General features: G+C 44.3%; 3 protein-coding genes across 11 annotated transcripts in view; 2 read left to right on the top strand and 1 right to left on the bottom strand.

Annotated features, from left to right (window-relative positions):
• Positions 1 to 13771, top strand: part of LOC112247503 — a 23123-nt gene extending 9352 nt beyond the window's left edge. For 4 of the 5 annotated variants that reach the window (XM_042319759.1, XM_024416286.2, XM_024416287.2 and 1 more), the window contains 10 exons: positions 3413 to 3494; positions 3707 to 3842; positions 3969 to 4171; positions 4291 to 4427; positions 8121 to 8262; positions 8394 to 8675; positions 8860 to 10119; positions 10292 to 11067; positions 11230 to 11646; positions 11880 to 13771. In XM_042319759.1, coding sequence (XP_042175693.1) covers positions 3413 to 3494; positions 3707 to 3842; positions 3969 to 4171; positions 4291 to 4427; positions 8121 to 8262; positions 8394 to 8675; positions 8860 to 10119; positions 10292 to 11067; positions 11230 to 11646; positions 11880 to 12843 — 4399 coding nt within the window. In that variant the 3' untranslated portion in view covers positions 12844 to 13771. The remainder of the gene's footprint in view (positions 1 to 3412; positions 3495 to 3706; positions 3843 to 3968; positions 4172 to 4290; positions 4428 to 8120; positions 8263 to 8393; positions 8676 to 8859; positions 10120 to 10291; positions 11068 to 11229; positions 11647 to 11879) is intronic. The other variant, XM_024416285.2, reaches the window with a different exon arrangement.
• A 170-nt stretch (positions 13772 to 13941) lies between these two features.
• Positions 13942 to 21101, bottom strand: zgc:152951 (uncharacterized protein LOC569013 homolog). 4 transcript variants are annotated; one of them, XM_024408526.2, is made up of 11 exons: positions 20802 to 21101; positions 18868 to 19107; positions 18550 to 18673; positions 17693 to 17845; positions 17404 to 17583; positions 16854 to 16927; positions 16565 to 16762; positions 16342 to 16479; positions 16094 to 16183; positions 15844 to 15987; positions 13942 to 15761 (listed from the first exon to the last, which is right to left on the bottom strand). In XM_024408526.2, exons 2-11 carry the CDS (start codon positions 19105 to 19107, stop codon positions 15633 to 15635), a joined length of 1470 nt encoding a protein of 489 aa, XP_024264294.1. In that variant the 5' UTR covers positions 20802 to 21101; the 3' UTR covers positions 13942 to 15632. The 4 variants fall into 4 exon arrangements, with proteins under 4 accessions (XP_024264294.1, XP_024264298.1, XP_024264289.1 ...); XM_024408530.2 differs by lacking the exon at positions 20802 to 21101 and adding an exon at positions 20018 to 20104; XM_024408521.2 differs by lacking the exon at positions 20802 to 21101 and adding an exon at positions 19836 to 19974.
• On the top strand, positions 20023 to 23262 carry lg03h3orf38 (linkage group 03 C3orf38 homolog). 2 transcript variants are annotated; one of them, XM_024408540.2, is made up of 4 exons: positions 20023 to 20164; positions 21742 to 21917; positions 22017 to 22255; positions 22402 to 23262. In XM_024408540.2, exons 1-4 carry the CDS (start codon positions 20023 to 20025, stop codon positions 22766 to 22768), a joined length of 924 nt encoding a protein of 307 aa, XP_024264308.1. In that variant the 3' UTR covers positions 22769 to 23262. The 2 variants fall into 2 exon arrangements, with proteins under 2 accessions (XP_024264308.1, XP_024264316.1); XM_024408548.2 differs by having other exon boundaries at positions 20103 to 20331.
• Positions 23263 to 25039: the final 1777 nt, after the last annotated feature.

Here is a 25039-nt window from a genome sequence, read left to right as displayed (position 1 = left end):
GTTATCCTATTTAGCTAGCTTGCTGTTGCTAGCTAATTTGTCCTGGAATATAAACATTGAGTTGTTATTTTACCTGAAATGCACAAGGTCCTCTACTCCTGCAATTAATCCACACATAAAACAGTCAACCAAATCGTCTCTAGTCATCTCTCTTCCTTCCAGGCTTTTTCTTCTCTTGACTTTATATTGCGATTGGCAGCTTTCTTAAATTAGGTGCATTACCGCCACTGACCTTGTTTGTCTTTCAGTCACCCACGTGGGTATAACCAATGAGGAGATGGCACGTGGATACCTGCTTCTATAAACCAATGAGGAGATGGGAGAGGCAGGACTTGCAGCGCAATCTGCGTCAGAAATGGAACTGATTTCTATTTTAGCCCTTGGCAACGCAGACACTCGTTGGCGCGCACAATAATTTAATAACATAGATTTCTAAATTTATTTTGCAATGCTTGCGCACACGAGCGGTGTGGTCAGCCTGTAACTGACCTAAGACATTGATTTTTTTACGAGGATTAAATGTCAGGAATTGTGAACAACTGAGTTTAAATGTATTTGGCTAAGGTGCATGTAAACTTCCAACTTCAACTGTGTGTATATATAGATAGTACCAGTCAAAAGTTTGGACACACCTACTCATTCAAGGGTTTTTCTTTATTTGGACTATTTTCTACATTGTAGAATAACAGTGAAGGCATCAAAACTATGAAATAACACATATGGAATCACGTAGTAACCAAAAAAGTGTTAAACAAATCAAAATATATTTTATATTTGCGATTCTTCAAAGTAGTCACCATTATCCTTGATGACAGCTTTGTACATCCTCGGCATTCTCTCAAGCAGCTTCACCTGTATTGCTTTTCCAACAGTCTTGAAGAGTTCCCACATATGCTGAGCACTTGTTGGCTGCTTTTCCTTCTCTCTGCGGTCCAACTCATTCCAAACCATCTCAATTGGGTTGAGGTCGGGTGATTGTGGAGGCCAGGTCATCTGATGCAGCACCATCACTCTCCTTCTTGGTCAAATAGCCCTTACGCAGCTTGGAGGTGTGTTTTGGGTAATTGTCCTGTTGAAATACAAATGATAGTCCCACTAAGCACAAACCAGATGGGATGGCGTATCGCTGTGGTAGCCATGCAGATTAAGTGTGCCTTGTATTCTAAATATATCACTGACAGTATCACCAGCAAAGCAACCCCACACCATCACACCACCTCCTCCATGCTTCATGTTGGAAACCACGCATGCGGAGATCATCTGTTCACCTATTCTGGTTCTCACAAAGACACGGCGGTTGGAACCCAAAATCTCAAATTTGGACACATGAGACCAAAGGACAGATTTCCACCGGTCTACTGTCCATTGCTCGTGTTTCTTGGCCCAAGGAAGTCTCTTCTTCCTATTGGTGTCCTTTAATAGTGGTTTCTTTGCAGCAATTTGACCATGAAGCACTGATTCACACAGTCCCCTCTGAACAGTTGATGTTGAGATGTGTCTGTTACTTAAACTCTGAAGCATTTATTTGGGTTGCAATTTCTGGGGCTGGTTACTCTAATGAACTTATCCTCTGCAGCAGAGGTAACTCTGGGTCTTCCTTTCCTGTGGCGGTCCTCATGAGAGCCAGTTTTGTCATAGCGCTTGATGGATTTGCGACTGCACTTGAAGAAACTTTAAAAGTTCTTGATATTTTCCAGATTGACTGATCTTCATGTCTTAATGTAATAATGGACTGTTGTTTCTCTTTGCTTATTTGAGTTGTTCTTGACAATATGGACTTGGTCTTTTACCAAATAGGGCTATCTTCTCTATACCACCCATCCCATGTCACAACACAACTGATTGGCTCAAACGCATTAAGAAGGAAAGAAATTCCACAAAAGAACTTTTAACAAGGCACACCTGTTAATTAAAATGCATTCCAGGTGACTACCTCATGAAGCTGGTTGAGAGAATGCCAAGAGTGTGCAAAGCTGTCATCAAGGCAAAGGGTGACTTTATGAAGAATCGCAAATATAAAAATATTTTGATTTGTTCAAGACTTTTTTGTTTTGTTTATGACATGATTCCATATGTGTTATTTCATAGTTTTGATGTCTTCACTATTATTCTACATTGTAGAAAATAGTCAAAATATAGAAAACCCAGGAATGAGTAGGTGTGTCTAAACTTTTGACTGATACTGTGTGTGTATATATAGTTCCAGAAGCACAACCATCTCTGCAGCACTCCACCAATCAGGCATTTATGGTAGAGTTGCCAGACGTAAGCCACTCCTCAGTAAAAAGCACATGACAGCCCACTTGGAGGCACCTAAAGGACTCTCAGACTACAGGAAACAAGATTCTCTGGTCTAATGAAACCAATATTGAACACTTTGGCCTAAATGCCAAGCATCACATCTGGAGGAAACCTGGCACCATCCCTACGGTCAGTGAAGCGTGGTGGTGGAGAGCGCTTATAGCTAGAGCGCTCAGGACCTCAGAATGGGGCAAAGGTTCACCTTCCAACCTTCCAACGACCCTAAGCACACAGCCAAGACAATGCAGGACAAGTCGCTGAAGGACCTTGTGAGTGGCCCGGACTTTAACCCAGATCGAATATCTCTGGAGAGACCTGAAAGTAGCTGTGCAGCGATGCTACCCATCTAACCTGACAGAGCTTCAGAGGATCTGAAATGTTTTGGTACCCTTCCCCAGATCTGTGCCTCGACATAATCCTGTCCTTGATCAAGGCCCTTCTCCCCTGATTGCTCAGTTTGGCAGGGCGACCAGCTCTAGGAAGAGTGTTGGTGGTACCAAACTTCTTTCATTTAAGAATGATGGAGGCCACTGTGTTCTTGGGAACCTTCAATGCTGCAGAATTTCTTTGGTGTCCTTCCCCAGATCTGTGCCTTGACACAATCCTGTCTCGGAGCTCTATGGACAATTCCTTCGACCTGATGGCTTGTTTTTTGCTCTGCCCATGCACTGTCAACTGTGGGACCTTATATAGACATGTGTGTGCCTTTCCAAATCATGTCCACTCATTTCAATTTACCAGAGGTGGACTCCAATCAAGTTGTAGAAACATCTCAAGGATGATCAATGGAAATAGGATGCACCTGAACTCAATTTCGAGTCTCATAGCAAAGGGTCTGAATACTTATGTAAATAAATTATCTGTTTTTAAATGCAATTCATTTGAAAAAATGTCTAAAAACCTATTTTCGCTTTGTCATTATGGGCTATTGTGTGTAGATTGAGTAAAAAAATGTATTTAATCAAATTTAGAATAATGCTGTAACGTAACAAAATGTGGAAAAGGGGAATGGGTCTGAATACTTTCCAAATGCAGTGTGTGTGTGTGTGTGTGTGTGTGTGTGTGTGTGTGTGTGTGTGTGTGTGTGTGTGTGTGTAAATGTAATTTTCAGGAGCTTCTTTGAGCTGATGTTGTTCTTCGGGAAAGAGGAGTTACTAGAGGCCCCCCTGAGGGACATATTAGCCTCTTTTCAGGTGAGGCAAAAAAGTGTCATGTTTTTATTCTCACTGAGTGCAATCATCATGATGATCCATGTAAACAGTGTTAATGTGAGTTCCATTTCCTCCTCTTTGACCCTGAAGAAGGCACAGTGATGCCGAAACATTGGTGATTTACCCAATAAATTACAGGGAGTTTATATATAGAGTGTGTGACTATCTTTTATTTTTTTATTACTCCTCTGTAGGCCTGTCATCGCCGCCTGCTGAGACACAGGAACGTGTACCTGCTGCAGGTGAGGCAGATCATCAAAGATGGCGGTCCCTGGGAGAGACCCGCTCTGCAATCCATCCTGAAAGACACAGCCCTCACACAGACAGAAGGTACATATACATTCTCTGTTTGTTTTTTTGTTTGTGAGGTTCCTATGCATTTCTTATTGTCTTTTATCTCCTCTCCCCCTTCCTTTTTTCCTCTATTCCTTCTCTCACTCTCTCTCCCTGTTAAAGTGGAGAAGTATTTGAGCTCAGAGAAGCCAATGTTCTTTGAGCTGCGTGTGCGGTACCTGCAGGCCTGTGAGCGCGTGCAGGAGGCCATGGCCCTGGCTAAGTGCTGCCTGGAGCACCCAGAGGTGTGGAGGCACCTGTTCTTCCACCAGGCCTACCTCACATGCCTGTACAAGGCTTCACTACATCAACACCTGCACGAGGAGGTACAGAAATCATCTATAACTACCTTTCACTCAATCTTTAGACAGTCTCTCTAATCAGAGTAGGTTGATGGACAATGAGCATCATCAGCATGGACTCATGGTTTTGTTTCCTCCCTCAGATGGCTGCGATAGATGGCAGAGACGCAGTGGAGATAATCTGTAATGCAGAGAGCCAGGAGAAAGATGAGCTGCTGCTGTCTCTGTGCAAAGCCTTCCTCAGCCAACGGCTACACAACGGAGACATGTACTACATCTGGTCAGTAACACTGTGATATATATACTTCATGTACTACATCTGGTCAGTACCACTGTGATATATATACTTTATGTACTACATCTGGTCAGTAACACTGATATATATACTTCATGTACTACATCTGGTCAGTAACACTGTGATTATATATACTTCATGTACTACATATGGTCAGTAACACTGATATATATACTTCATGTACTACATCTGGTCAGTAACACTGTGATATATATATATATATATATATATATATATATATACTTCATATACTACATCTAGTCAGTAACACTGTGATATACAGTGCCTTGCGAAAGTATTCGGCCCCCTTGAACTTTGCGACCTTTTGCCACATTTCAGGCTTCAAACATAAAGATATAAAACTGTATTTTTTTGTGAAGAATCAACAACAAGTGGGACACAATCATGAAGTGGAACGACATTTATTGGATATTTCACATTTTTTTAACAAATCAAAAACTGAAAAATTGGGCGTGCAAAATTATTCAGCCCCTTTACATTCAGTGTAGCAAACTCTCTCCAGAAGTTCAGTGAGGATCTCTGAATGATCCAATGTTGACCTAAATGACTAATGATGATAAATACAATCCACCTGTGTGTGATCAAGTCTCTGTATAAATGCACCTGCACTGTGATAGTCTCAGAGGTCCGTTAACAGCGCAGAGAGCATCATGAAGAACAAGGAACACACCAGGCAGGTCCGAGATAATGTTGTGAAGAAGTTTAAAGCCGGATTTGGATACAAAAAGATTTCCCAAGCTTTAAACATCCCAAGGAGCACTGTGCAAGCCATAATATTGAAATGGAAGAAGTATCAGACCACTGCAAATCTACCAAGACCTGGCCGTCCCTCTAAACTTTCAGCTCATACAAGGAGAAGACTGATCAGAGATGCAGCCAAGAGGCCCATGATCACTCTGGATGAACTGCAGAGATCTACAGCTGAGGTGGGAGACTCTGTCCATAGGACAACAATCAGTCGTATATTGCACAAATCTGGCCTTTATGGAAGAGTGGCAAGAAGAAAGCCATTTCTTAAAGATATCCATAAAACGTGTTGTTTAAAGTTTGCTACAAGCCACCTGGGAGACACACCAAACATGTGGAAGAAGGTGCTCTGGTCAGATGAAACCAAAATGGAACTTTTTGGCAACAATGCAAAACGTTATGTTTGGCGTAAAAGCAACACAGCTCATCACCCTGAACACACCATCCCCACTGTCAAACATGGTGGTGGCAGCATCATGGTTTGGGCCTGCTTTTCTTCAGCAGGGACAGGGAAGATGGTTAAAATTGATGGGAAGATGGATGGAGCCAAATACAGGACCATTCTTGAAGAATAAATAAACATATCCAGGTGTTAGAATGGCCAAGTCAAAGTCCAGACCTGAATCCAATCGAGAATCTGTGGAAAGAACTGAAAACTGCTGTTCACAAATGCTCTCCATCCAACCTCACTGAGCTCGTGCTGTTTTGCAAGGAGGAATGGGAAAAAATGTCAGTCTCTCGATGTGCAAAACTGATAGAGACATACCCCAAGCGACTTACAGCTGTAATCGCAGCAAAAGGTGGCGCTACAAAGTATTAACTTAAGGGGGCTGAATAATTTTGCACGCCCAATTTTTCAGTTTTGATTTGTTAAAAAAGTTTGAAATATCCAATAAATGTCGTTCCACTTCATGATTGTGTCCCACTTGTTGTTGATTCTTCACAAAAAAATACAGTTTTATATCTTTATGTTTGAAGCCTGAAATGTGGCAAAAGGTCGCAAAGTTCAAGGGGGCCGAATACTTTCGCAAGGCACTGTATGTACTACATCTGGTCAGTAACACTGATATATGTACTACATATGGTCAGTAACACGGTGATATATATACTTCATATACTACATCTGGTTAGTAACACTGTGATATATGTACTACATATGGTCAGTAACACTGATATATATATATACTTCATGTACTACATCTGGTCAGTAACACTGATAAATGTACTACATCTGGTCAGTAACACTGTGATATATATATATATATATATATATACTTAATGTACTACATCTAGTCAGTAACACTGTGATGTATACTTCATGTACAGTCGTGGCCAAAAGTTTTGAGAATGACACAAATATTAATTTCCACAAAGTTTGCTGCTTCAGTGTCTTTAGATATTTTTGTCAGATGTTACTATGGAATACTGAAGTATTATTACAAGCATTTCACAAGTGTTATTATTACAAGCATTTCATAAGCTTTTATTGACAATTACATGAAGTTTATGCAAAGAGTCAATATTTGCAGTGTTGACCCTTCTTTTTCAAGACCTCTGCAATCCGCCCTGGCATGCTGTCAATTATCTTCTGGCCACCTGGCAGCCCATTCTTGCATAATCAATGCTTGGAGTTTGTCAGAATTTGTGGGCTTTTGTTTGTCCACCCGCCTCTTGAGGATTGACCACAAGTTCTCAATGGGATTCAGGTCTGGGGAGTTTCCTGGCCATGGATCCAAAATATTGATGTTTTGTTCCCTGAGCCACGTAGTTATCACTTTTGCCTAATGGCAAGGTGCTCCATCATGCTGGAAAAGGCATTGTTTGTCACCAAACTGTTCCTGGATGGTTGGGAGAAGATGCTCTCGGAGGATGTGTTGGTACCATTCTTTATTCACGGCTGTGTTCTGAGAAGCAACCCCACACATGAATGGTCTCAGGATGCTTTACTGTTGGCACACAGGACTGATGGTAGCGCTCACCTTGTCTTCTCCGGACAAGCTTTTTTCCGGATGCCCCAAACAATCGGAAAGGGGATTCATCAGAGAAAATGACTTTACCCCAGTCCTCAGCAGTCCAATCCCTGTACCTTTTGCAAAATATCAGTCTGTCCCTGATGTTTTTCCTGTAGAGAAGTGGCTTCTTTGCTGCCCTTCTTGACACCAGGCCATCCTCCAAAAGTCTTTGCCTCACTGTGTGTGCCCTCCCACCTGCCTGCTGCCATTCCTGATCAAGCTCTGTACTGGTGGTGCCCCGATCCCGCAGCTGAATTAACTTTAGGAGACGGTCCTGGCGCTTGCTGGACCTTCTTGGGCGCCCTGAAGCCTTCTTCACAACAATTGAACCGCTCTCCTTGAAGTTCTTGATGTTTCGATAAATGGTTGATTTAGGTGCAATCTTACTGGCAGCAATATCCTTGCCTGTGAAGCCCTTTTTGTGCAAAGCAATGATGACGGCACGTGTTTCCTTGCAGGTAACCATGTTTGACAGAGGAAGAACAATGATTCCAAGCACCACCCTCCTTTTGAAGCTTCCAGTCTGTTATTCGAACTCAATCAGCATGACAGGGTCTCCAGCCTTGTCCTCGTCAACACTCACACCTGTGTTATTGAGAGAATCACTGACATGATGTCAGCTGGTCCTTTTGTGGCAGGGCTGAAATGCAGTGGAAATGTTTTTTGGGGATTCAGTTAATTTGCATGGCAAAGAGGGACTTTGCAATTAATTGCAATTCATCTGATCACTCTTCATAACATTCTGGAGTATATGCAAATTGTCATCATACAAACTGAGGCAGCAGACTTTGTGAAAATTAATATTTGTTTCATTCTCAAAATGTTTGGCCACGACTGTACTAAATCTGGTCAGTAATAATACAGTACTGTAACATAATAGAATGTTGCGTTCATACAGGGATCTGGTGTTCTTGTGGAGCAGACTGCACCTCAGGGCCCATCCCTCTAAGCAGGGCTTCCTGTCTGAGTGTCGCCAGCTGATGCTCTCCGCCATCAACGCCAGCGCCATCTTCCCCTTCATCAAAGTCATCACAGCAGAGGTGGGTGTACAGCCAACCACCAACAAATCTGCCACTCTTGTTTGCTTAGTTTACCCTGACTTAGAAATCAACTTTGTTGTTCTGCTATTTACATAATTAAATGTAAAACTTTGTTCCTATTTCTTTGCCAGATGGGTAGTGAGGGAGTGCCATTGTGTGTGGAGCTTTGTGCTACAGCGTTACAGACAGACCTCCAGTCTGACCCTGTAACACGCTGTCTACTGTGTAAGACCATCGCCTTCCTGCTCCCCAGGGACCTGGAGGTATGTCGCCTCTGTGCCCTGCTGGTGTTCTGTCTGGAACGTAGCATGGAGGCCTACAAGACCATGTATCTGCTCTACACATACCCCGATGAGGAGCCACACCCCCAGCACACCCATGTCAGAACCAACATCCGCTTCTATATCCTACAGGTCAGAGACGGGCACCGGGGAGAACGTTTGTCAAAAGTGTATTTCATTGTACAGTATGGCATTTAAAAGCCCATTGGGCTATGTATTTTTTTTTCTATGTAAGAACATTTTGGATTTCCTCATTGAGGATACATGTTGTAATAATAATGTAATACTTAGAATTGAAAACTCTGTCCTGGTCCAGGTGCTGAAGGAAGGTCTGTTCTTTGACCCAGAGTTCTGGAATCTGCTGACCCTGAGAACCCACTGTCTGGAGCTGATGACTGACAAGGCCATGAGGGATGCTCTAAATGAGCTGAAGGAGGAAGAGGAGTTGGAGCAGGTAGAGGAGGAGTGGATACCAAGCTACTGGATGGAGGAGGAGACATGCAGAATACACACAGATGCCTCCCACCTCCACCCACACACTAACACAGCACTGGAGAGCTCTGACACTGTAGGTCAGGAACCTGAAGAGGTATTGAATGGGGATGCTCCTGAGTCACAGACAGAGGACTTCCCTGTGAGGAGGAGGAGGAGGAGAAAGAGGAGGTGGAGGAGAAGAAAGTGTAGGTCAGATATTGAGTATGCTGACGACCCAGACATTAAGTACTCCCTCATTCACAATCTCAGTTCTGAAAGCTCCACCAAGCTACCGGCCAATCGGCAGAGAGAATACCTGGCCAGACATGTGAAGAACAAGATCCTGAAGAGACGCAGCAGGAAACCAAGATGGCTGCTCCTGGAGATGACCAGACAGACGGAGAACATATCCCCAGGGGGAATGAGGGAGAAGCGACGGGAGGGAATGAGAGGAGAGGATAAGAGACAGAGAGGGGAGGGGAAAGAGAGGGGACATGAAAAGGAAAATAAGAGAGAGATGAGGCAGGGAAGGGAGAGTAAGAGACCTTACCGTCGGACTATATCTGGCATGGAGCTGTCCTTCCCTGAAAATGAAGTGCCTGTTGACCGGGAAGTGGTAGAGAGTCATCTAGAACCCAGTGTTCGTATTAAACAACAGCACAGTGAGTCTGAGAAATATGTTAACATGGGACTGGCTAATGGTGTATATGGTGTGAGACCGTTTAAGTATAAACCAGAGTCAGACGTGGAGACTTCGGCGGTGGAGACGTCGGCGGTGGAGACTTTAAAAGTGGAACCTTTAGAAGTGGAGCCTTCAGAGGTAGACCCTTCAGATGCAAAGCCTTTAGACTTCAAATGTTCAGTAGTAGAGCCTTCTGACATAGAGCCTTTAGAAGTAGAGCCTTCAGATGTGAAGGTTTTAGAAGGTCCCAGTGAGCAGACTGACCCAGAGTTGGATGGTCCAGCCTTGGAGATGGAGGAGTGTCCACTGAAACTGTTCCACATCTATGCCAAACTTTCCAAAGGGACAGCTGCTAAGGAACTACTTTCTAGAGAAAGTGAATTCACAGTGACAGAGGCGGGACCAGACTCAAACACTCAGGTTAGTGTTGTCTGGAGAGAAAAGAATCTAGTGATTCATTCATCTATAATGTTAATCTATAATGTATTTTTAACCTTCCTCCAGAGTTCTTTAGTGTTTATCTAGTACACCCGGTTCTGTGAATATCACCTCTCCACTTTGACAGCATAACAGCTTGTTTCTGCACCTGCAGGGTGAACAGACCAAGCCAGGCAAGGCTCCAGTACGCTCCAAACACCTGCGCTTCCACTGCAGCCACTGCCATAAACTCTTCAAGGGAGGCAACGTGGTGAGACACACCCTGGCCCACCTGAAGCTGAGAAAGACCAGGCTCAGCTGTGTCTTTTGCGGCAAACACTTCCAAAGGTACAACCGCGCCAGGGAACACGTTCTAGAGCACATAGAGGAACTGAGAACTTCCACAGCCAACATTAAGGTCAAACCCACTGTCAATGGGGAGACATATCCCTCAAAGAATATTAATCAAGCTTCAGAGAACGAAGCGAAACCTGTTGAGAACGTGACTGAGCCCTCGACTTCGACGGACCAGCCTCCTAAACCCAAACGTGTTAAAGCCAAGCCGGTGGTGAGCAAGCAGAGTAGAATCATCCAGAACCTGAGAAACCTGATCAAAAAGACCCAGAACCAGAAGTGTAAAATGGACATGGACAACCTGAAGTCTGTGGAAGTGACTGATGAACAGGTGACTGTGAAAGACAAAGTGGTGATCGTGAGAGAGGTGGTGCCTGTGAAGGAGACAGAGGGAGGAGAGGACAAGGAGAGCGAGGGAGGAGAGGAGGAGGGGAAGCAGAAGCAGTACCACCTGTGTCCTTCAGAGGGCTGTGACAGCATCTTTATGAAGATCGGCCCATCGCTGCTGAGACACGCTGTCACCTACCACATGGAGGACGCAGCCGTCCTGGACAAGACCTTCCAGTGGGGGAAGGGGAAGTGCCAGATCTGCCAGAGGTAAGAAGGGTCTTTCCCCACAGATTATTTCCCAGGTCAGATGCAAAGGCACAGAAAAATATGTAGGCTCCAACTAGACCAAAATGTATCTAGGTGGGGCGGGGGTTCCAACTTTACTATGGTGTCACTTATGTCTCCATCTTTTTTGTTGTTGTGCCCCAGGCTCTTGTTGGTGATTGAGCACTACAGAGACCACATGAAGCTCCACGATGCTCCTCTAAAACATGCGTGTCTCCACACGAACTGTGACCAACGCTTCAAGACTGCCCAGGAGCTCAAAGACCACATAGACACCCACCGCCCTCTCCAGGCCCCCTGTGGGTACTCCGGCTGTAGGGAGATCTTCTTTACCCTCCCCTCTCTCCACGACCACGAGTGGAGGCACTATACCCAGCCCCAGTCTAAAGACGAGTTGGAGCAGGGCGCTACCACAGAGCTGAGCCCTGAGGGCGAGGCCCCCTGGAAACAGAGGGCGAAGAGCCAGGATGTGACAGTGCACGGGTGGAGGGGGCAGAGGGAAACGCCTACTCCCAAAAGCAGGCGCTCTGATCCTCATGAGAAGTGCCTTCACTGTAACAGGTGAAAAGAGGGAGACACTGCTGTCAAATTATTTCTATCAAAACAACATTTCAACCTTGAGGTGTTCTTCAGGCCAGGCTTGACACACGACTTGCAGAAGCCAGTGAGAACACCAAATCTACTGCTCTCCATGATTAGGCTGGGGAACCAGCCCATAGATGGTTGAGCCGGTAAAACAGGCCGTAGCTTGTTGAAAATGGTGTTGCTTATGTCTCTATTCTTTTCTGTTCCAGGTACCTGTGGAACCACCAGCACTTCCTAGAACACATGAAGATCCATGATGCTCCTCTGAAACAGGTGTGTCTCCACCTGAACTGTGGCCAGCGCTTCTACAGAACCCACTTACTCTGGGAGCACATGGATACGCACCTGCCTCTCCAGGCCCCCTGTGGGTACTCCGGCTGTGGGCTGATCTTCTCCCGTCTCCCTTCTCTCCACGACCATGAGTGGAGGCATTACATCCAGGGCCAGCCTAATGACGAGCTGACAGAGGAGCAGAGCGCATCCAAAGAGGAGGGGCAGACTCCGGAGTCAGACACCAACGGTAACGACTATGACGGCCCAATGGAGACTCCAGGCAGTGTTCATGGTGCTGTCACCACACCTAATCATTGCACACTGAAACTCATCAACGGCCATGATGAAAAGGATAAGAAAGACAAAGGCCCCGAGACAGCCGTCCCTGCCACCACTACCACCTCTCCCACACCCCCATCCCAAACCACCACATCCACACACCCCCATCCCAAAATCATCCAAAACATCACTGAGCCAATGACCATGAGGGACGTGGACAATATCGTCAGTTTGGCTCAGGTGGTGCCTGGTGGAGAGGAACCGGTTATCGCGGAACACAAGACCTTCAAACAAGAGGATCCTTCCTACCTACCACTGGCCAAAGCTCCCCTCATCCGCCCACCCCCCTCTACATACCTGACCGAGGCAGCCCTCAGCATGCGCAAGCGCAGGAAGCCCAGCGAGGTCACTTCCTGCGGGCCTGGCAAAAAGAGCAAGGCTGCGGTAAAGAGGAGTGTGGTGGGGAAGAAGGAGGTGGTGGCTGAGAAGGAGGCCCCTCAAAGACAGCGCTGCTCCAAGTGTTTCTCCTCCTTCACTAGCACCGAGGAACTGGAGAAACACCTCTCCCAAAATACCTGCTCCTCCCTCTTCAGCTTCGACTCCGATGACGACAGTGAGTAGCGTACGTGGGAGTTTCTGTTCACTGAATTTGTCAAACGGGGAGCTAGGGCTGTGACCATTATTACATTTGGGGTAACGATTGTCATGCAAATATCCACTTATCATAATTGTAATTTGTTGAAACATGTTTTGAGCTTGTAATGTATCATAATGCATGTTTGAAAATGAGCTACGGGACACCTAATGAATAGAGCACAGCTTTATATCAAAAGGGAGAGAATGTTTTGAAACATGAACTTGGTCAACAGTTTTTCTATCGTATACAAAAAGCATTTGCATAGTAATGTGACAACTCTGTTTTGTAAAGCAAATATACATTTTGTTCTATTCCTTCCCAGGTTAGTGAAATGCTCTTCATGTTCAAGCACTACAGAGACCATATGAAGCACCACAATGCTCCTATCAGACAGGTGTCTCCACTTCTGTGTTATATCTGTACTCTCTGAACTGGGCCTAATACAGGCACTACTAGCAGACAGTCGGCTCTGAGAGCTGTAGGGCCAGACTCTTGTGGCCTGAAGTTTGCCGGGCACTAAAAATCCAACACACACAACCCTCTGGAATCAGTGTTACTGCTACACTTCCCTGTACATGTGGACCGAACAGTACTGCCTTTGTCATTACACTTCTTTGTTAAATTCTTATTTGCTTTAAAATCAATATGAAGAATCACACAGTAGGTATGGTGCTTCAAAAGTCATTCTAATTGTATTGTTAGGCATAAGTTTTAGTTGGCACATAAAATACTGAACTAAAATATAGATTTTAACTGATTTTGTTCTGACAAATTAAACTGTTTCACAATGTATTAGAAATTGATCTATGCATTTAATTTAAATATTTTGTAAAAGTGATTCCAAAATTCATTTGAGAATAAAAATCACTGTTGAAGAGCCCATAATGGGATGAATATGGTGATGTGCACTTACCTGCATTGGTTGTTTATATGTACAAATGTTATAAGTTTGTACTTAATGAAAATACTCAATTTAACTCTATTTTTCTTAAAGAAAAGTCACTTGTTTTCAATAAACAATTTACAGTATGAACCAAAATAGTGCTTTACTGCAATGGGTCAAGAAGGGAGAGCACAATCAGTGAACTATAAGATATTTATTTCAGATGACAAATTGCATCATTTCCATCATAAAAAGTATTGCTTCAGAGTTAGGTCATAGTTGGATCCAGGCAAAAGCCACGACAGTGTTGTTCTCTACAGGTTTGCATCACATTTTTGCCCCTGACAAATACAAAGAGAGATGAGGTAAGTTTAGGGAAGTACAGTAGTCGTCAGAGCAGACTGAGCTCCAACTTTTAGGGTATCATTCAGAGTACAAGCCCCTACTGTTGCAGATGCATGAAACCTTACTAAAGCAGTGTTCATTACTGGTCCCGGAGCTAATCAAGGTATGAAACAGGTATGTTAGTGCAGGGCTGGAACAAAAGCGTGCACATTCTGTGGCTATCCAGGACCAGGAGTAAAGAACACTGCCCAACTGGAATCTCCCGGCAACATGTCTACCAGTGTAGTACTTACTGGTAGTTATAACTCTGTTAATATGGAATACTGGTGCCTGTTGTTGGCAGTAGGGGTTAAGAGCAGTTGTAATAGGAGTACTAGCTATAGATGTGGCCAGGGTCTGAGGTACACTCTCTCTCTCTCTCATGCAGGGTTAGAAGGCACTGGCTAGAGAACAGGGTCATATATTCTAACTACAGGGTTCAGGATGAGAGGATTCAGCATCCCAAGCATACAGTAGTACATGCATCAAACAAACTAACGCATTCCAGTCATTGTAACATGCATTTCAGTGAGTGAATGACACAGTAAAAATAGTAATGCCTAGTAATACTTCTAAACAGTATCTAAGGTCGGCTTTGCCTTCAGAGCAGGAGAGTTATTCCTCTCACTGGAGAATCTGCTTCACTAGAGGTACAGCAAGCCTCACAGAAACCCAACAAACAAAGCCAAACATCAGAGTGGGAGACAGAGCAAATGGTTAAGCTACATCAGGATTTGACAGAAATAGTACAGGTATATGAATGATACAGATATTACATGTTGTAGTGATATGACAACAGTTTTCCAGATTTTGTTCATACAAGAAGTCCTACCATTGCATCATGGGGCAGCTGACCTGAGATAAACACAAGTATTTGTGGGTAAAGAGGGAGACATACCCCTCCGTTGTCATACCGTGGGAGAGTTCTAAAAACAGATGGGCTAGAACAGACTCAGTGTGCTACACAGTACAAAGCTCTTTCTGGAGGACAATGTAATGGTACCTGGCTATACAGAGACCAGCACAATGTGGTGTGCATAAAGCAGATGAACAAACCATTTGGGATAAAAGTTTTACTAAACAGTTTTAGATCTTTTTTTTAAATGTATAAATAGTTAAATTTTATTTTGTTAGAAAAAGTACAAATGTGTCCTTTAAATGTTGAATTGGATCATAAACATGCATGGAATTAATCAAGCCTTCCTAACATATACAGTATCAATAAATATATTTATAATCAATGATAAAACTAATTTATAATAAGTTGATGCGTGCTAAAATGCAGCATTAGCACTTCCAAGGCTGAAAATGGAAGACCCAGTAAGAAGAGGAAGTAAAACCAGGTTAAACTATAGGTTCACATGCTGTGGGAGAGTAGGGAAGCAGATTGAAAGAAAGGGTTAGACACACAGACCTCTTTACTGAGGATAGACATGTCTGCAGACTGAGCTGTGTGTTTCTCTGTTGTAGACAGAACAGTGTGTTCCTATGGCTTGTTACTCTGCCTCAGTGAGAGCTGTTGGTGCTCCAGTCGTAGGGCAGGTAGCTGACTTTGATCTTCCCAGAGGAGAGGACACTCTGCAGGCTGGACCTCTTGGGAGAGTCCCCCATGTGCTCCAGGATCCAGTTCAACAGCTGAAGGAGAGACCGGGCAAGACTGTGTTAGGACAGGAGACCGTACTCTTCAGTTAAAGGTGAAAGGTCAGTTTTGAGGTACCTTCTCATCTGTGCCTCCGAAGTCTGCCTTGTACCACTTAAATATTTGGCTGAGACGGACCTCCCCCTTCTCAGAATCCACCACACAGCCATCATCGTTCTCCAGGAAGGACTCGGCCGCCGTGCGCAGCTGACTATCGATGTCCTGATTGGTCAGAGGACAAATCACGTGACTTTACTCATCTCCAGATTCATAAAATACTGTGTCACTACCTGTGTAGTATTTTCAGTGTAAAAACCCAGTGTGTTACCTGTGGAGTGTATGTTTTGATGGGTGGACAGCCCATAGCTCCACAGTTCAGCGCAAAATGGATGAGAGGCTCAGCATCTGGGAGAGCCACCTGGTGGACAAACAGAACATCCACTATCACCACTACAACCACTGCCACAGATTGTGCAACATTTCAGATAAAAACATACATTTTCACCAGTAAATCAGAGATGTGAATAAAAAAAACGATAAGTTGAATAGTTTTCCCGGTCCAGCGGAGTACTGTACCTGCAGACGAGGGTCAGTCTTAGAGAAGGGCTTGAGAAGCTGTGCGACGCCCTTTCTGTTCCCTCTCAGAACTCCGTTCTCTATGTCCTGCAGAGTGAACACCTCTCCTCCAATCAGGTAGCTCACGTAGTTAAAGAACTGCAAACACACAGGAACAAAGTAATATCACTGCTAAACAGACTATTACTTGTTGTCTTTCCACAATCCTAGATGGTGCTCTTACCTTGTATCTCTGCCACGTGTTGGTTGGGGCTCCCATCCGGACGTTTCCGTGGATGACCAGAGCATTGTAGGTGTTGATGAAGAAGGCTAGTTTCTCCTCTCTGGTCAGCGACAGCAGCTCCACTCTTTGTAGCTGAACAGCCAGCTCACAGTAGCGCTCAAACACTGGGCTCAGGGACATGGCCTTGTAGTCCACACACTGTAAGGAAACACACATATTGTAGTACAACTGTCATGTCATAATATATATACTGTAGTGGAGGGTGCAGTTAGTTCAGTGTGACTGTTACCTTTCCATCAGAAGAGAGGTACTCAGAGAACAACTTCAGGATCATATTCCTTAGAATGGCAGACAACTCAGCAGCTGAGAGAGAGGGAGAAAGAGAGAGAATATAGACACATTATATAATTAATAATATATTTTTAACAGATAATGAGCAGATGTCCTAACTAGGAAAGACATTCTGATTAAGGTTACTTCTTATGCAAGACAACAAGAGGCATGCAGAAAAGCTAAACTTATGCAATGACAGAGACTCACACACACACATTTGCACGAACAGACAGATCAGCTGCTTTTAAGGACACCTACTGCAATCCCAGTTAATCGTATCAGGGAATTAATGTAATAGCCCACACCAGGTGTGGATTGCCTCTTACACTTGTGTGTTTAACTAGCAGAAAGAGAAGCTCCATGCAGGAAAGCCCACACCTACAGTGTGATTTATCTGAAAGTGCCTAAACCACCCAAAGAGCAAGCAGAGGCGACAGTGGCAAGGAAAGGCTCACTAGCAAGAAGAAGAAGAACCAGACTCAGAACAGAGAGTCCTCCCTACCTACCCTGTAAAGGAGAGCATGCAGCAGTCTGTCCTGCGTTCAGGGCCGAGTGAGGGTTGCGTTCCATCAGCCTGTACAGCCTGTCACTCACTCCAAACCCCTCCCCCTTCCCTGCCCCAGCCACGCCCACCATGTACTTCCTGTCCAGTAACATCTGCCCAGTCTCACATGCCTTAGTCATCTCTGCCAGAATCCGAGAATTAGAATCAGTTAGAATCATAGAATAGAACAATAGAATTAGAATTTGTATGTAGAATTTAGGAATATCTGTTTACTCATTCTCATTCCTTACCCATGCCCCTCTTTTTCTGCAGCCAGCCAACCAGCTGTGCTCCTGTGAAGCTGTTTCTGCACATGCTCAGTCCCCTCCACTGACATCCAATCACATCGCTCTGCTTGAGATCCTCTACCACGTCCGCTAACGCATGCCTCTCACACTTAAACTCTGCAGAGAATGCACACAGGGCTTGACAATCATCTAATGTGTGAATGGATGCCACTCACCAGACATCAACACTATAGGAATGTGAGAAAATGGTTGGAGCAATTGACAATATTTATTTCTTATTGTAGTCCATATGAATGTATTTTATGGACCTGAGTGGTAGCAGAGGAGACTAGAACTCAGACACTGTGGCTGGGCAGAGAGGCCAGGTGCTGGCTATCAGGTAACACTGATCCATTGTCTCTGCTTCTGCTGTGGTGACAGGAGATGGGCGCACACACACACACACAGAGAGCTGTGGCTGCTGAAACAAAACCACAAAACCAGCCTCTCTCTCATGCAGCAGACGCCAACATTCCACACTGACAAGACAGACACTTCTTCCCCAGGTCTTATGATACTGATATTATAGCAGGTATTCAAACAGTAGCATGTCCAGTAATATCAGTATAATATCCAAATAACCCTGTCGAATCAGAGCTCATGTTTATAACTAGAGGAAGACTAGATTAGTCTCGCTGCAGGAGGTCTGTCTTAACTGCAATAGGCAAAAATGGTTAATAAACACATTTGACTGAATGTGTCTTTGCAGCCATTCCTGTCTACCCTTTCCAGTTCTAAGGTGCAAACATTTCTAAAGAGCAGGGCCAAACTCTAAATCGATCGTAATCTAATCAGGCACAGGGCTTCGTGTGTCCACTGACCTCCATCAGCCTCCTCAGCTGTGTCTGAGCCATCTGATTGGTTCTCCTCGGGCAGGGGCAGGGCTTCTGACAAGACAGGCTCCTCCCTCACCAAACGCACTAGACGCTCCAACTCCTCTGGAAGCTTCAGAGAGTAGTGTTTATTTAACCTTTATTTAGCCAGGTAAGGCATTCAGAAGCAAGCCTCTACTTACTACAATAACAAACCCACCTTTTGTAAATTTTTTGGTAAAGTAACAAGTTCACTTAACTGAATGACTGAATATAGAGCAGTCAAAGAGACAATGTATCCATCCATCTGAGAGACAATGTTCTCACCAGTTCCTGCAGGTCATCATTCCCCCCGATGTGGACACTGTTGAAGAAGATCTGAGGAACTGTGCTCCGTCCGGTTAGCTCCTTCACACTGTCACGGAGCTCTGGGTGCTTTCCCATGTCTACATCACACACAGGCAGACCCAGACGGCCAAGGCTTGTCTTAGCCTGCACGCAGTGGGGACAGCCCAGCACAGAGTACACCGTCACCCTGCCCAGCACCCTGCCCTCAGTCTCCCCCATCTGAACAGCCACCGGAGAGAATAAACAGAGAAGAGACAGAGGTTTAGTAAGCAGCATTGTTGGGTGGTAGTGGTGAAATCAAGTGTTTTGACAAACACTTCCTTGAGGAGGTGTAGCAATAATTATGTACCAAGTTCCTTGTGGGGAATGACAGTGATATGCAATATAGGTTCATTGGGTTGATGAAATCATGGTACACTATCAACTTCCTCCTCAAAACATGCTTACCTGCAGAGTTCATCAATACTGGAAAAAGTATATTTTTACCTCCATGATGACATTTAACACACTGTTGAAGGACTCTGTGGTTTAAACAGTGCCTACAACTTCCTGTTATTAAATCTGACAAGATAGAGCAATCATGAGAAAGAAAAAAAACTTGGCTACTGATGACATCCACTTTGTCCAATCTTCTGCAAAGAGGTTCATCCTCTCTGGTAATAGGGTTAGTTTAGGGTTGGGGTTGTTTGGGTTACTAGGGTTATTAACGTACCGTTAGCTAGGAACACCCTTAGCTAATTAACGTCATCATACTGTGCTGGCAAGACCTATATAACTAGCTACTGAATCGCTAAATGATTGCGAAGCCCAGCAGTACAGTAGTGTATTATCAACTGGCCAACATTAAGCTATCATATAAAATGCAGATGCTTGACATAGCTAGCTAATGATACTCACCATAGCATTGTCTATGTAACCTTAGCTAGCTAGTTATCATCATTGCCTACCTTGTTTTGGGACGGCGTCGGACACCCTAACGTTACTTGCAATACGCCACAACCGTTATCGACAAATCTCAGAGATGCACGGAATAAATTATGTTCTTCTGTCGCGATAATAATGCCTTAGTACGCATTATTAAGAAAAAAAATTGTACCTAGTACATGCTGAAAATGATTAGTTAACTCACTGTAGATGGCACTGTCACTTCTGCTTCTGTCTACAGGCAGCGTGCAAATACTTGCGGAACCTTTGAGGGATGCCGTGTTTCCTCCCGGACGTTCCCTTTGGTACCCTCGAGTGGTGGATGACGGAAGTACAACTACAGCCATTGCAGGTGTTTACTGGGTTAAAAGCTGTATACTATCGATTTAAATATGCCTGTACTGTCCGATACGGAGCGTAAGGGCTGTAAAAATATGTTGGGTATCATGTCAAGGGGAGACATACTTTCGCTTAGCGATACAGTCACCAACAAAATGATTGCAGTGGAAAACATTACAGGTGAGAACTTAGCGACTAATGTTAACTAGGCTAGTCCAATAATAATGGACTAAAGGAGCCGAACGTGTAGCTGCTTTTCAGTCCAAAGACCACATGTTCTGTCTAAATGCGAATTGGCTTTGGATACAAAAACAGACAAATACTCAATCTAAACGTGAATCGATTATCAATTGCGGTTCGGCTGTAGAATCCTAAATCCGTTTACTTTCATATCCCAATTTGTATTTTTTAAATAAATGTAACCTTTATTTATCTAGGCAAGTCAGTTAAGAACAAATTCTTATTTTCAATGACGGCCTAGGAACAGTGGGTTAACTGCCATGTCCAGGGGCAGAACGACAGATTTTTACCTTGTCAGCTCGGGGATTCGATCTTGCAACCTTTCGGTTACTAGTTCAACGCTCTGACCACTATGCGACCTGCCGCCCCCCACTTCGAAAAAATGTCTCAAATGCAAAATACACACTTACTGTACATTGTTTTAATACAGTCGCAGCCCGCAGTATTGTTCAGTGTCAACATGTTTTTGGCGTCCGTCTACGGTTTGGTTACACACAGGTGTTCGGAGACGCAGATATCTAATTAGCACATGTAACTTGTCCAACCACTGTCTAACGTATTTTTCCGCTAACAAGCGCTGTAACATGGACATGTGTGGGAACCCGAACCCTATAAATATGTGTATCAATATAACCTCTTATGATTTCTCCCAGATATGAAAGATAAGAACCTTTCTTGCATCCGAAACCATACCCCAAGCCATGCTGTTAATGTTCAGACCGAAAGTCGGGACTCTTAACAAAATACCCCCAATACAGAAGACGCCTTCATCCAATGATCAAGGGGTAGCTAACCCACTCATAACTACCTCTAGCGCATATTGATGATAGTGTCTTCTGGCCAGGGCATTTTGTTAAGAGCCCCGACGCTTGTTATGAACGTTAAAACGCATCGCTTGTGGTATGATTTTAGAAACCAGGCTTGAACATCTTTCATATAATCGAGAAATACATTTTTTTAAACAAAAGGTTAAATTAGTATACACCTTTGTTAAGTTTCTCACAAGGCAATATTTCCAAGTTACAGCACTGTTGGCTGCAACTGTGTTAAAACAGTGTACAGTGTATATTTTTCATTTGGGAAATTATTTTGTGATATGAAAGTAAAGGGCTTTTTGATTCTAGAACTATACCTCAATTGAGAATCGATTCACATTTAGATGGAGTATTTGGCTGACAGCCAATTCGCCTCTAAACAGAACATGTAAGGTCCTTGGACTATAAGGAGTAACATTAGGCTCCTTTAGTCCATTATTGGGCTAGCTAACTAGCTAGCTGCCAACCATTACAAGTTTTGATCTGTAAATGGTATACCATAGTAAAATCTTGGGGTCGTCTCTGTTTGTTACAGAAGCAGTTGAGGCCATTCTTTCATACACCAAGGATACGGAGGAGCTGCTAAAACGAAAAAAGGTCCACCGTGACGTTATATTCAAGTACCTGGCAAAGGAGGGGGTGGTGATGCCCCCCAACAGTGAGAAACACCAGCTAGTGAAGCGGACTCTAGAGTTTTGGTCTACTGGGAAGGTATAGACACATTCGTGTTTCTGTGTTTCATAGAGGCTGAATTTGGCAAGAACATTTTAACATGCTTTTGTCACTTAATGTCTGTGGTCTTGTTTGTAGGCATTGGACTATCAAACCCCAGCAGTTGAGACGAGCCTAAGTCTGAGACCAGCTGAGAGTGTCTCTGTTTCCTCTGAGGCAGGGTACAGTCCTGGTTTTGACCACCTGGCCTTGGCCAGACAGTTCTGTCAGTGGTTCTTCCAGCTTCTCAACAGTCAGAACCCCTCCCTGCGCCAGCCTCCTAAGGACTGGGGACCACAACACTTCTGGGAGGATGTCCGTCTGCGCCTCTTCTCCAGGTAAAAATCTGGACACAAATTATATCGTTTTTAGTCTCTTAGGGACTAAGCACTGATTTTGACTAATTTACCATTTTCTTTTGTATTGACCATACAGTATGAAATACCATATTAATTCATAGGACCTCTCTCACTCTCTGTCTCAGTGCTGTTGGCCAACAAATGGAAGAATTCCATGGCTCTGAGCTGACTAGCCTGCGTCTCCTGGCCCTGGCGAGGGACGAGAGGCTCCTGTTGAGCCCCAACCTTGACCCTCCTGGCCTGAAGGTCCTGTCCTCCCCCCACGGCCTGGTGTTGGTGGCTGTGGCAGGGACCATTCACAGAGATGATGTCTGCCTAGGAGTATATGAACAGGTGTTTGGCCTCATCCGCTCACCGCTGGAACAGAACAGCTGGAAGATCAAGTTTGTCAACCTGAAGATCAAGGGGCAGGATGCCCTGGGAGGAGCAGAGGAGCTGGCCTCTCCTGCACTGACCTGCAGCTCCTCTGAACTACAGCTGCTCTGCAGATGAGGGAACTGAGGTTCATCCCAATAGTCTAAAGGGGCTTCCTCTCCTTGCTTCCTTTCCCTTATCTGCACTTGTGAAAAACATGGACAGGTGAAAGTAAATTGCCAATGTCATACATTATGCAAGTAATTTAATTGTCATGATGGGGTAAACATACAGTTTTCCTCAATAGTATATAGTTAGCTATTATTTACTGCTGTATGAAGAAGAAAAATGTAACATTTTTGCTATTAATACTATATTCCAGGATATGTTTAGGTTTACTCTCCATGTAATGGGAAAAGTTCTTGGTTGGTGTAGGAATGGGTGGTTTTCACGATTCTTCTGTTCTCTCATTTGAGGCATTTTCCCTTAAATGACCTGTGATCTGTGCCTTATGTAGAATAGTCTATAAGCAGAAGCATGCCTCTATCATCGGTAATGGTATATGGCTAAAACTTTAAGTATATTATATTGTAAATATGTATCATACCAGTACTAAAAATAATTTAAACCTTTGCCTGTGTACTGTTTGCTTTGCTCTGTGTCATCCTGTTTGGCTAATATTATATTAACTGTATTGATATTGATCAGGTATGTGACTTACAGTGCATTCGGAAAGTATTCAGAACCCTTGACTTTTTCCACATTGTTATGTTAGCCTTATTCTAATAAATATATATATATATATACTGCTCAAAAAAATAAAGGGAACACTAAAATAACATCCTAGATCTGAATGAATTAAATATTTTTATTAAATACTTTTTTCTTTACATAGTTGAATGTGCTGACAACAAAATCACACAAATTATCAATGGAAATCAAATTTATCAACCCAAGGAGGTCTGGATTTGGAGTCACACTCAAAATTAAAGTGGAAAACTACACCACAGGCTGATCCAACTTTGATGTAATGTCCTTAAAACAAGTCAAAATGAGGCTAAGTAGTGTGTGTGGCCTCCACGTGCCTGTATGACCTCCCTACAATGCCTGGGCATGCTCCTGATGAGGTGGCGGATGGTCTCCTGAGGGATCTCCTCCCAGACCTGGACTAAAGCATCCGCCAACTCCTGGACAGTCTGTGGTGCAACGTGGCGTTGGTGGATGGAGCGAGACATGATGTCCCAGATGTGCTCAATTGGATTCAGGTCTGGGGAACGGGCGGGCCAGTCCATAGCATCAATGCCTTCTTGCAGGACCTGCTGACACACTCTAGCCACATGAGGTCTAGCATTGTCTTGCATTAGGAGGAACCCAGGGCCAACCGCACCAGCATATGGTCTCACAAGGGGTCTGAGGATCTCATCTCGGTACCTAATGGCAGTCAGGCTACCTCTGGCGAGCACATGGAGGGCTGTGCGGCCCCCCAAAGAAATGCCACCCCACACCATGACTGACCCACCGCCAAACCGGTCATGCTGGAGGATGTTGCAGGCAGCAGAACGTTCTCCACGGCGTCTCCGGACTGTCACGTCTGTCACATGTGCTCAGTGTGAACCTGCTTTCATCTGTGAAGAGCACAGGGCGCCAGTGGCGAATTTGCCAATTTTGGTGTTCTCTGGCAAATGCCAAACGTCCTGCACGGTGTTGGGCTGTAAGCCCTCATACCACCCTCATGGAGTCTGTTTCTGACCGTTTGAGCAGACACATGCACATTTGTGGCCTGCTGGAGGTCATTTTGCAGGGCTCTGGCAGTGCTCCTCCTGCTCCTCCTTGCACAAAGGCGGAGGTAGCGGTCCTGCTGCTGGGTTGTTGCCCTCCTACGGCCTCCTCCACATCTCCTGATGTACTGGCCTGTCTCCTGGTTGCGCCTCCATGCTCTGGACACTACGCTGACAGACACAGCAAACCTTGCCACAGCTCGCATTGATGTGCCATCCTGGATGAGCTGCACTACCTGAGCCACTTGTGTGGGTTGTAGACTCCGTCTCATGCTACCACTAGAGTGAAAGCACCGCCAGCATTCAAAAGTGACCAAAACATCAGCCAGGAAGCATAGGAACTGAGAAGTGGTCTGTAGTCACCACCTGCAGAACCACTCCTTTATTGGGGGTGTCTTGCTAATTGCCTATAATTTCCACCTGTTGTCTATCCCATTTGCACAACAGCATGTGAAATGTATTGTCAATCAGTGTTGCTTCCTAAGTGGACAGTTTGATTTCACAGAAGTGTGATTGACTTGGAGTTACATTGTGTTGTTTAAGTGTTCCCTTTATTTTTTTGAGCAGTGTATATATATATATATATATATATATTTTTTTTTAAATACAATTCTCAATCTACACACAATAC

This window comes from Oncorhynchus tshawytscha, linkage group LG03 (genome assembly GCF_018296145.1).
Source record: "Oncorhynchus tshawytscha isolate Ot180627B linkage group LG03, Otsh_v2.0, whole genome shotgun sequence".
Classification (NCBI taxonomy): Eukaryota; Metazoa; Chordata; class Actinopteri; order Salmoniformes; family Salmonidae; genus Oncorhynchus; species Oncorhynchus tshawytscha.
The sequence above is the reverse complement of the archived record's forward strand: the minus strand, read 5'-3'. Positions and strand labels throughout refer to the sequence as shown.

What these genes read in the sequence shown, in the direction of transcription:
- zgc:152951 (XM_024408526.2), bottom strand. Translation starts at nt 19,107, where the DNA reads ATGGGGGAGACTGAGGGCAGGGTGCTGGGCAGGGTGACGGTGTACTCT. An exon ending in ACCTCTCTTCTGATGGAAAG is followed by an intron (nt 16,763 to 16,853) that starts GTAACAGTCACA and finishes GTTTCCTTACAG; the next exon opens with TGTGTGGACTACAAGGCCAT. An exon ending in AGACTGACCCTCGTCTGCAG is followed by an intron (nt 16,184 to 16,341) that starts GTACAGTACTCC and finishes TTTGTCCACCAG; the next exon opens with GTGGCTCTCCCAGATGCTGA.
- lg03h3orf38 (XM_024408540.2), top strand. Translation starts at nt 20,023, where the DNA reads ATGGCACTGTCACTTCTGCTTCTGTCTACAGGCAGCGTGCAAATACTT. An exon ending in TACAACTACAGCCATTGCAG is followed by an intron (nt 20,165 to 21,741) that starts GTGTTTACTGGG and finishes TGTTTGTTACAG; the next exon opens with AAGCAGTTGAGGCCATTCTT. An exon ending in AGTTTTGGTCTACTGGGAAG is followed by an intron (nt 21,918 to 22,016) that starts GTATAGACACAT and finishes TCTTGTTTGTAG; the next exon opens with GCATTGGACTATCAAACCCC.